The sequence below is a fragment of the Trichechus manatus genome, unplaced genomic scaffold, assembly GCF_000243295.1.
Source record: "Trichechus manatus latirostris isolate Lorelei unplaced genomic scaffold, TriManLat1.0 scaffold00001, whole genome shotgun sequence".
Taxonomy (NCBI): domain Eukaryota; kingdom Metazoa; phylum Chordata; class Mammalia; order Sirenia; family Trichechidae; genus Trichechus; species Trichechus manatus.
In genome coordinates, this window is record NW_004443937.1 from 24,707,253 (window position 1) to 24,718,898 (window position 11,646).

At 49.1% G+C, this 11,646-nt stretch overlaps 1 protein-coding gene across 1 annotated transcript in view; it reads right to left on the bottom strand.

Annotated features, from left to right (window-relative positions):
• The window catches only part of SLC6A20 (solute carrier family 6 member 20), a 46,004-nt gene extending 41,855 nt beyond the window's left edge, over positions 1 to 4,149 (bottom strand). Inside the window, exon 1 of the mRNA XM_004368703.1 lies at positions 4,029 to 4,149. Within this exon, the coding sequence (XP_004368760.1) occupies positions 4,029 to 4,149 (121 nt within the window). The remainder of the gene's footprint in view (positions 1 to 4,028) is intronic.
• Between the last annotated feature and the right edge of the window lie 7,497 nt (positions 4,150 to 11,646).

Here is an 11,646-nt window from a genome sequence, read left to right on the forward strand (position 1 = left end):
CCCCCCCCCCCCCCCGCACACATATACACTTTACAAATGAACAGCGGTAGTGCTGTTCATCCACCCCTCCATAGACTAACCTGATGTGGATCAGTCTCAGGCTGGGTGCTGGACTGAAGAGCTGTAGCCCCCACAGCACCTGGGTCCAGGGGTGTGCTGGGGCTGGCTCAGACCAACTCACAAGAGACAATCGTGCACATCTTTCCCCAAGCCCTCATTCAGTGACATTATGTTGGTAGTCTGAAATCAGCCATGATGGGAGTATTTACACCACAGGAATTGGCAAATGCTGCAAATTAGGCCCTTCTCCCAAAGCCAGCTGTTAAATATTTCCAGTGTTTAAATGCTTGACACAGTGGCTGCAACAATGGGTTCAAGCATAACAACGATGGTGAGGATGGACGCAGGACCGGGCCATGTTTTGTTCTGTTGTACATAAGGTCGCTATGAGTCGGAACCAACTCAATGGCACCTAACAACAACCAAAACAGCAACAAATGGTAACCCTGCCTGACTTCTAACAGCTGGATGGCCTGGGAGGCACAAGAGCTACCCTGACCTTCCTCTAAACCAGTAGCTCTCAAAGTGTGGTCCACAGATTCAGCAGCATCAGCACCCCCCGCAGGATCTTCTTAGAAATGCAAAACCTTGCCCTCACACAGCCTTCTGAATCAGAATCTCTGGAGGTGGGGTTCAGCAATCCGTAGTTTATCAAGATCCTTAGGTAGATGGAAAATGTGAGCTGTAGTGCTCTAAGCAATTTTGAGTTGGCTGAGTAAAAGGGGCCCAAAGAGCTGTCTTCCCATCTGAGTGTCATATTCTCACCGAATCGTCAAGTGGCCTCTGATTTCTCCTCTTTATCCTTCAAATATCCTATACAGAAAATTTAAGAGGGACAAACCTCCATGTTCCCACCAGCCACACAACTGTTCTCATTTCTCCACTTTGGTCCACTGTTCGAGCCCATGTTTATATAAAAACAAAGCTCTGGTGTATTTATCTTTTTACACGTTAGGATTTAGCACATTTGCATCCTGATTTCTTTCTGAACCACCACTGCCTTAGTCTCTCACATGGCTGTCCAAGACCCGTCAACTTGTCCAAAAGAGACTTTGTGAAGTTCCTTCATCTGCCTTTTCTTGCCTCCCAGAGCCAGCGGCCAGTGAGGCACTGAGATATTTGGTACCTGGCATGTAATCTTCAGGATTAACATTCCTCGTGCTGGGCCTGGCCGGGAGACCAGGAGGGAAACAAGCCTCCCCAGTCAGGGGCAGAGCCCCTGGAAAGAAGCACAGGCTCCTAATCCGTTTTATTCTGGGAATTATTTTGGCACAGCCGGGCCTCCGCGATTTATAAATAAACTCTTTGTTTGCTGGGGGGTGACGGGTCACAGCCCTGTTTTGAAGGAAATTATACATCCCTTTGGAACCATACATGATGTGGTTGGTTGACCCTTTTACCTTCAGGTAAAGAATGGGTTTGTAAACTGCCTGGATTTCAGACAACATAAATCACTAATTAATAGGTGACCCCACTGGGCAGGAAAAAGCTTGGGAAAATTACCGGCATCCCCACCCTGTTCACTCTGCAGCTTTTCATAACAGACCTGGCTCGTTCATTCAACCAAGATTGGGTGCCTCCTCTGACTGGGCCACTTCACAGAGATTGGGCTAGTGGGGAAGCAGAGGGACTCCAGAGCCACGTGCAGGTCTTCTAAGTGCTCATTTGGCCTGATAGGGAGCAGGAGGGGCAGGGAGAACAGGCGGGAGAAGGTGACATTGGGCCTGGCCTTGGAGGCCTGGAGCGGAAGTTCTCCAGGCTAAGAAGGCATCCTGGGTGGAGGAACTGTCTTGCGCAAAAATGTGGAAATTGAGAAGTAGGCGTTCACAGAGAGTTGTTCGGAACAGTTGAAGTGGGAGAAAATGCAAGATGAGTAGCAGGAAATGAGGTGGAAATACAGGCAGGTGTTAGATGGTCAAGGGCCTTGTGGGCCAGGATGAAGTGTTTGGTTTTTATTCTGCAGACACATATGCCTGAGAGGGTGCTGTCCACCCTTCCTCGATCCACCACTCCCAGTATCCATCCTTTCATCCACTCACCCAGCAATTCATGCATCCACCCGTGAACCCACCAGTCCATACTCTACTCATCATCCATCCACCTATCTATCCATCAATCCATCCATTCATCTCTTTCTCCATCCAGCCAGCCAACCAGCTTACCAGCCTACCAAGTAAACTCTGTACCAGGCACAAGATTTCTTTTTTCTGGGATCTGAAGTTCTTGAGGTTTCCCGAGCAACAACTTGATATATATTCTATTTCAGAACTACTCAGCCCCACTCATGTCCACGTGCAGACCATGCAGATAATAGTACAAGTACTTAAGTGACCATGAGACAGGCGGCTCAGCTGGCCTGATGTTTGGGAAATGTGCACCCAGGATATCATGGCTTGGTGTGCTGAGAGCAGAAAGAAGTGGCGATCTCATTTAGACAAATAATTCCTTCAAAAGGCAGCTACGAAGCTGTTAGAGCACATGGCATCATGCACCCATCACATAATTATGGTGTATTTATGCGTTTCAAATTAAAAAAAGGAATTAGAGAATTTAAAATCAGTGCTGTGGATTAACCGTTGTCAAGTTGTTTTTGAGTTGCTAAAGGGTGAGGGGAGAAGGGAGAAGTGTTTTTGGTCTTGAAATTCTTAAATGGGTAACACTTTGTAAATACATCCTGTATTGTCCCTTATAGTGAAAAAAATCATCCATGCTGATTATAGAAGATGCACACACACACACACACACACACAGAATACAAGGCAGCAGACAAAAATCATCCAGGGATAACTATTGTTAACATGTAGGAGTATTTTCTTCCATTCTTTTTTTTCTCTGCACATTTCAAAACATAGTTCAGATCACCTATTTTACACAGCTCTGAATCCAGCTTCTCCTCCCTCCACTTACTAGATGATAATACAAGAAAATACTCATATAAAATTTTATGGAAACACCATTTTAATGGCTGCTAAGAGCACCATTACTTGGATGTGCTATTATTTATTGAACCAGTCCCCTGCAGTTGAGGGTTTGGGTTGTTTCCAGTGTTGTGCTGTAATTAAAAGACAGCAGCTAGCCTCCTATTTTCTACCTTCTGTCTGAATCTATTTTCTTTAGATAGAATTCTAGAAATGGAACAACTGTGAAGAAATTTTTTTTCAATGCTGAGACTTGAATCCATATTGCCACATTGCCTTCCAAAAGGGTACTTGGTCTTCTGCGGCTCTTGGCATGACATAGGTGTTCGTGGCAGTTGTAACTTTAAGGGAATGGAGTGTATGGTGCTGGCTGGCTGTTTCCTGAGTAGGCAGTGACGCCTCCAAGCAAAAATTTGTAAAAAGCAGAAACTGAGTGATTTAACTTTCCTGACTTTTGTGTTTCCAAACTCAAACCAAACTTTTTATACAAATTTTAAAGAAACAGCTCAAGATCCCTTTACCCTGTGTTTCAAAGTGTGCTGTGGGGGATTTAACACTCACTTCGGAAAGTGGTTTGTTTCCCTTGAACAAGAGAACTTCCTACCCACTTTTTACATCAAAACTTTTACTAGGAGTCAGACCGTCTCCATCTCTCTTCCTTGCAAAGGGGGATGCAATATCCCCGCGCCTTTGAACGCTCACATAGTAGCAGCCTGGCCAACGAGAGTGTGGGTGGGGGTCTCAGCCGCCCCTGGGATGGAGTTGGGGGGCTGCACAGAGCTCCAGACAAGGACTTTAGATTAGAGCTCAGGCTCTGAAATGCGATGTCCTGGGTGTGGAACCTGGTTCTGTAACTGTGGGCAAATCACTTACGCTCTCTGAGCTTCAGTTTACTCGCCTGTAAAATGGGACGGATCCCACCGCGCACCTTCGGGCGCGTCAGGACTTACCGACATCCAGACCAGAAAGCGCCCGGCAACATCCCGGCCCGGACAGGCGCAGCCCCAGGTCTGGTGCCCGCGCCCGCGCCGCTGGGGCGCGCACACTCACCTCCGCCGTACATCTGGCACAGGTAAGGGAAGCGCCACACGTTGCCCAGGCCCACTGCATACGAGATGCAGGCGAACACGAACTGCAGCGGGTTGGCCCAGAGCGGCCGCGTTTTCTCCATGGCTCCGGAGCTCCGTGCGCTCGGGCGCCGGCACAGTGTGTCGGTGCGCGCTTGCCAGGCTCACCGTCCCGCCCCGGCTCGGCCTGGGGGTGGCCCCGCGCCTCTGTCGCCTCCGCCGCCGCTTGTTGCTTTTTAATTGCTAATCTTATTAACTGCGCGCCAGTCGGAGGGGCGAGACGGGCAAATAGATGACGGCCAGCCCCACCCCGCCTGGACGTCGCGGCCGGGAAGGCAGCCGGGATCGCGGGGTTCCCGGTGGCGCACAGGTTCCCCTCCTGCTCAACGTCAGGGCCTTTGTGTCGTCTGCGGAGCTCCTTGGAGTGGCCACGTCCCCTCATCCATTTAACCATCATTTACTGAGTGCCTACTGTGTGCCGGGCATCGTCTGGGAACACGGCTATGAAAACACTAACACCCGCACCCTCCTGGCGCTGATATGCTGGCAGAGGGAGACACACAATAAACGCTTAAGTCGGAAGGGATGAAATGTCCCATTTTCCACTCTATTTGACCTACAAAAAGGGCAATTTCACTACCAGACGCGAGGAAGACAAGGCAAAGCAAAGGGGTTGGGGGGCGGGGGGTGGGGAGCAGGTGGGCTGAGTGGTCGGTGAGGTCTTCCCAGAGAAGGGGACATGACATTTGCCCAGAGACCTGAAAAAGGGAACCCCCGTCCTGCACGCAGAAGAAGAGCCGCCCGAGGAGCCGCTGACCAGGTAGTTTCCCTTCTTCCGTTCAGCAGTCAGGCGCTGCGTGGCTCTGCAGCCCATGGTGGCCAGGAATCAGGTTTCAAACTAGCCACTGGGGGAATTCTAATTCTCAGGCCAGTCTGGGGGCAGGGGCATAGCTAGGGTAAGGAGCGTCCAGGAGCAATCTATAAGTTGCACCCCCTACCCAATTTCAAGATGAATAGACGTTGACAGCAGGACGTCTCAGCAGAAACGCCTTAACCCCCCTTGTCTGGCTGCCTCAGTCAGGCGCCTTTCATATTTGTGGTGCACCAGAATGTCACTCCGCACCTCCTCTGGTGCTCGCATGGACTTGAGACAGGTGGCAACTGCTCCTCCTCTATCCACCCTCCACCCCCCACCCCATGCCTCCGTCTGGGGGCCAGAGATTCTCATTTATTAGGCCTAAGAACACTTCTATTTCTACCAGCCCTTCAGCAAGGTGGTTGAAGGTGGTCTCTGGCCTCATCAAAGCCTGGTCCTTTGGAGTAATGCAGAATTTGGCCCTGAATCCCAGCTCTGCCACTTGCTCAGCTGTGTGACCCTGGGCCAGTCACTTAACCTCTCTGAGCCTCAGTTTCCTCATCTGTAGTGTGAACAAACATGCTTCCCTCAAAGGGCTCACGTGAGACTTGACATCTTAACCTAGTACCTGGCACGTAGCAAGTACTCAGTAAATAAGTGCCCAATGAGCTGAACGAATAAATGAATGCATGAGTTATTAAATGATACACTAGAACAGAGCCTGGCAAATAGTAAAAGTTATGAAAGTGTTAAATTATGTAAATAAAAATTAAGAAGGAATGACAAGCAGGGTTGCTAGTGGAAATCTTACTTGAGACAGGTTGCAGAGGAGAAAGGTGGGTGTGGTGAGGGAGGTGGTGTGGTTAGTTGTGGTGGGGTTGGCTTTAACTCATGGTGACCTCTTGTATAACAGAAGGAAACGTTCCCTGGTCCTGCACCATCCTCAGAATCACTGGTATGCTTGTTTGTTGCAGCTATTGTGTAGTGCCTTCCAACCTAGGGGGCTCATATTTCAGCACTGTATCAGACAATATTCTGCTGTGATCCATTGGGTTTTCATGAGCTAATTTAAAAAAAAAAATTTATTGTACTTTAGATGAAGGTTTACAGAATAGTTTCTCGTTAAACAGTTACTACACATATTGTTTTATGACATTGGTTAACGACCCCATGACACATCAACACTCTCCCTTCTTGACCCTGGCTTTCCTATTACCAGCTTTCCTGTCCTTGTCCCTGGGCTGTTGCGCCCCATTAGTCTTGTTTTGTTTTATGGGGCTGTCTAATCTTTGGCTGAAGGGTGAGCCTTGGGAGTGACTTCATTACTGAGCTAAAAGGGTGTCCAGGGGCCATACTCTCGGGGTTTCTCCAGTCTCTGTCAGACCAGTAAGTCTGGTCTTTTTTGTGAGTTAGAATTTTGTTCTATATTTTTCTCCAGCTCTGTCCGGGACCCTCTGTTGTGATCCCTGTCAGAGCAGTCAGTGGTGGTTGCCAGACACCATCTAGTTGTACTGGACTCAGTCCGGTAGAGGCTGTGGTGGCTGTGGTCCATTAGTCCTTTGGACGACTCTTTCCCTTGTATCCTGTTCTCTTCATTCTCCCTTGCTCCGGAAGGGGTGAGACCAGTGGAGTATCTTAGATGGCTGCTCACAGGCTTTTAAGACCCCAGACACTACTCACCAAGGTAGAATGTAGAACATTTTCTTTATAAACTATGTTGTGTCATTGGCTAATTTTTGGATATAGACCGCCAGGCCTTTCTTCCTAGTCTGTCTTAGTCTGGAAGCTCCTCTGAAACCTGTCCACCATGGGTGACCCTGCTCGTATTTGAAATACTGGTGGCATAGCTTCCAGCATCACAGTAACATGGCAGCCACCACAGTATGACAAATTAACAGGTGGTAGAAGGGAGGTGTAGGCTCCCGCAAACATACTACCTGTCCTCATACTTTCTTATCTCCAAAACCCAAAGCAGAAGAAAGCCGACGGTGCAGGAGAGACCATTTACTTTGTAAACTTCAGATTCCCGATGATGTTTTTCCTGCCCTCTCACTTTCTCCCCCAAAGGAACCCACCATCTTGGTTTCCATCACCATGAGATAGTTTGGCCTGCGTTAACCTTTATAAAAATGGAATCATACGGTCTGTGCTCTTTCGTATCTGGCTTCATTCACTTAACGTTGTTCACGGAATTCACTCATGTTGTAGCTTGTAGTTATAGATCGTCCCTTCTCACTGTTGTATAGTGTTCCACAGTGTGAAGAGACTACATTCTACCGCCGATGGACATGTATGTTGTCTCCAGTGCGGGGCTATTGGGAATAAAGTGGTAGTGAGCGTTCTAGTACATCTCTGCTGGTGGATGCATGCACTCACTTCTGGAAATTGCTGGGCTATAGGGTAAATATTGCCAAACTGTTTTCCAGGGCGGTAGCACAGCTGTCCACTCCCATCAGAGTTTCGGTTGCTCCATATCCTCACCAACACTTGTCATTCTGTTTTTTAAATTTTAACCAGTCTTGTGGGTGTGTAGTGATAGTTTACTGTGGTTTCTAATTTTAATTTCCCTGATGACTAATAAGCCTTGTACGTTTTAATGGTAATTGGGCTATCTGGATACCCTCTCTCGGGAAGAGTCTATTCAAGTCTTTGCCAGTTTCTAACTGCGCTTTCCTTAAACTGCTGATATGTTGCTGTAGTTGCTTAGCTGCCAACTCATGGGACTCCACGCACGATGGAACGAAATGCTGCCTGGTCCTACACCGTCCCCAGGATCAGTTGGGAATTGGATCACTGTGATCCATAGGGTTACCACTGGCCAGTTTTCGGGAGTAGATTGCCAGGCCTTTATTCCTTGTCCATCTTAGTCTGGAAGCGCTGCTGAAACCTGTTCAGCATAATGGCAACATGCAAGCCTCCACTGACAGATGGGTGCTGGTTGCACGTGAGGTACACTGGCTGGGAATCGAACCCACGGAGGGGAGAATTCTACACTGAACCGCCACTGCCAGCATATGCGAAGAACTGACGTGCAGTTCTTTACATATTCTGGATGCGGGCCCTTTGTCAGTTTTTTGTATTGCGAATGTCTTCTGTCAGTCTGTGGATTGCCTTTTTATCGCTAGTGTCTTCTGATGAGCCAAGAAACCAGACTCATTGCCGTCCAGTCGATTCTGACTCCTAGTGATCCATAGGATAGAGTAGAACTGCCCCAGAGGGTTTCTAAGGAGCAGCTGGGTGGATTCGAACTGCTGACCTTTTGGTTGGCAGCCGAGCTCTCCGCCACTGTGCCACCAGTAGTGTCTGTCTTCTGAAGAACGGAAGTTCTTAATGTTAGCGAAGTCCCATTTATCCATCTTTCATTTTAGCGTTCTCTTTTAGCCTTTTTTAGGCCCTCTTTAAGAAATCTCTCCCTTATCAACTCCAAGGTCATGTAGACTTTACTGAGAATTTAAATTTGTGGCGAAGTAAGTCTCATTGATTCAAACAAGGGGCAGCCTTTTTAATGTTGTGAAACCATTTGGGCAGAAGGCACATTGCTGCCTTCAGCTTTCTGCTTGACTTGTTCCTGTTCTCATAAGTGAGTTTTCCTTAGACGGTACCTGGCTATGCCGTGACTTTCAGGAAGTGGGCACCTCAGGGAGATGCCTAGTGCAGTAGTCTGTGACCTGGAAGCCGAGGCCCTTTGGAGTTTGGTGGTTTGACATGGGCAATGGCCCTCCCTCAACTGCCCACCCCAGGGATCAGGCTGTTGCCTCCCACCAATCATGCTGTGAGACGCCCCGGTGGGCCTCCACTGTGTGAGGCCCTGGGTGGGGCTGCCAGCAAAACAGAGAACAACTCAGATTACCCCAGAACAGGACGAAGTACATGCAAATGGGGCACTCACTCAGGGCTCCTGGTGAGGTCACCACGTCCTCCGGAAACACATTCAGTGGTTCTAGTCTGACAAGACCGGCTGTGCTGCTGAGGCTGCTGGGGCTGCTGGAGTGGAGAGGACAGGCCTGGGAAGGGTGGGTGGGCTTCCACAGGGAGCAGGCAGAGCAGAGGGTGGAGCCTAGGGTTGGGCTGGCAAATGTTTAACAACCGGCTCTCTGAAGAAAAAGCTCTGATCTGTGGCATTTGCCAATTTCTATGACATAAATAAGAGGAGTCCTGGTGACCCAGTGGTTAAGTGCTAGGCTGCTAACTGAAAGGTTGGCAGTTCAAACCCACCAGCTGCTCTGAGGGAGAAAGATGTGGCAGTCTACTTCCGTAAAGATTTACAGTCTTGGACACCCTATGGAGCAGTTCTACTCTGTCCTATAGGGTCACTATAAGTCAGAATTCACTACGAGGTGGAATTCACTGTGAGATGGAATCGACTGGACAGCAATGGGTTTGGTGTCTTAATGATGTAAATGGAGCCCCTGGGTGGTGCAAACTGTTAACGCGCTCGGCTGCTAACCAAAAGATTGGAGGTTTGAGTCCACCCAGAGGCCTGGCCATCTACTGAAAAATCAGCTATTGAAAACCATATGGAGCACAGTTCTACTCTGACACACATGGGGTCTCCATGAGTTGGAATCAACTCGACTGCAACTGGTTTCGGTGTAAATGCCCCCACCATGGCCAACCTGAAGCTACCAATGTGCTGACTGAATACGGAGTTGGGGAGAGACACGGAGTAGCACACCATTGTATAGTATTTCCACCACACAGGTACAATAGACATGACTCCCCTCAAGAACGCAGATAGTCATAAAATAGAGTAGATAATTAAGAAGCGATGAGGTTTGAGTATATATTACCTCTGGTTTTACCAACTTATTTAATTGTAAGTTTATATAACTTAATTTTTAATAATGTCTGTGTTTGACAGCTGGCTCACAAAATCCCAGAAACTTAACCTGTTGGCTCTGAGGAACCTGTGGGAGCTAGTTCCGGCACACCAGAGGGCAGCTTGCAGCCGGGGTAGCAACTTCTGAGTGGCAGAGGCAAGGCGGCCCGTTCAGTTCTCAGCAGGGTCCAGTGCTCAAGGGCAGCAGAGTGTTCAGCTGAGCTAAGCCGCACCCGGAGTGCTCCATGGGGGCCTCCCCTGCAGGGATAGAAGGACCCTTCCTGTCCACTGGCGTGTCCCATCAGGACACAATGCCCAGCAGAATATTAGACCAGCTATTCCTGAGTTACCTGATTTCTGAAAGAGGGGACTTCCCTGACTCAATTGCATGGGTGTGGGCCACGGCCCACTCCAGGACTCCAGATACTTAACTCACCAGTGATGAAGGCCACACAACTTTCAGTAATTTGCTCACCCTGCTGATTCCATTGTTACTTAACTGTGGTTCCCTGCTCCCCACAAGATAAAGTCCAAACTCCTTAGACTGGCTTATAAGGCCCAGAGGAATTTGACCCTTGCTCACCTAGGCTCCGGTGTAACCTGACCTTACTAATGCCAGTAAATTTCCATTAGTCCTTAAACTAGTCCAAGACAGGTTTGGCCCACCCCGCATGTGTAGAAGGGCCAGCTGTGGCCCCTAATGGACCTCAACAGGAGACGCAGCAACAGGAGGAACGGATCGGGAGGAAAATCATCACCCAGACCCTATTTTGAAGCAAGAGGTCCAAAAAGAACCAAGTCACCTCCTGTTTCCTGGCCACCTTCTAGAATTTTCCTTCCCCAGAACACCGGCGTGGCTGCCATCTTGCTGCCCAAATCACAGATAAGACCTGCTTCCGCATAGCTCAGGGAGCCGGATCTGAGGAACTTCCTCTTGGCTTCTTGCTCTGCGCATTGCAATAAATTTACTTTCTCAAAGATTGGTCTCCAGATAATTGGCAAGTCTAAGCGCGCTGGACAAGGACCCACCTTTCTGGGTTCGGTAACAGCAGGAGAAGCCAGACTTTTCAACTTCCAGAAAATGCTGTGCATTTTTATACTTCCAGGAAGCTCCCTCCACCAGGAACACCATCACCTTTCTTGATCCAGGAAAATCCGACCTGTTCTTCTTGACCCAGATGAAATATTACCCTTTTAAAGAAAGTCTGGCACCCCCATTCGCAGCCGGAAGGCATTGCTCCCTCTTCCCTGTCCCTAAGCCCTGTGCACATATCTAACGTCTAAGGCTTACTGTAAGGAGCCCTAGTGGCACAAATGTTTAAGCGCTTGGCTGTTAAGCAAAAGGTTGTTTGTTCGAGCCCACCAATGGCTCAGCTGGAGAAAAACCTGGCGATCTGCTTCCGTAAAGATAACAGCCAAGAAAACCCTAAGAGGCAGTTCTACTCTGTCACAGGGGGTCGCTATGAGTGGAAATTGACTGGGTGGCACCCAACAACAACAAGGCTTACAGTGCTGTGTTGTGTTGTGAGGAAGAGTGCCAGGCTGTGCACCCCCTGGGCTATGGCTGGCAGCGTGTCTTATTCATCCTTTCCTCCCCAGTGCCAGGCACAGGGTGGAGCTCAATAAAAGTTGAATGAATGAGACACCGGCTGCAGAATCTGAGCACTGAAGTCTAAACTCATCCTTATCGTTCCAGCGTCAGCAACACTGAGGGGCTGCGTTTCAGAACATGACTTCAGCACATTCAAAGCATTAATGCACACCTACCATGTGCCTGGGGTCGGCTAGGCAAAACCTCAGGACATGACTGTCCTCCCCTCCCTGCTGCCCCAGGCACCCGCTCACGTTCTCTAGGGGAGCATGGAGGCACGTGGTGCAAAGAGGAGTCTGGGAGCGGGGGGCCCCCACAGGCGATTCTGCAGAGGA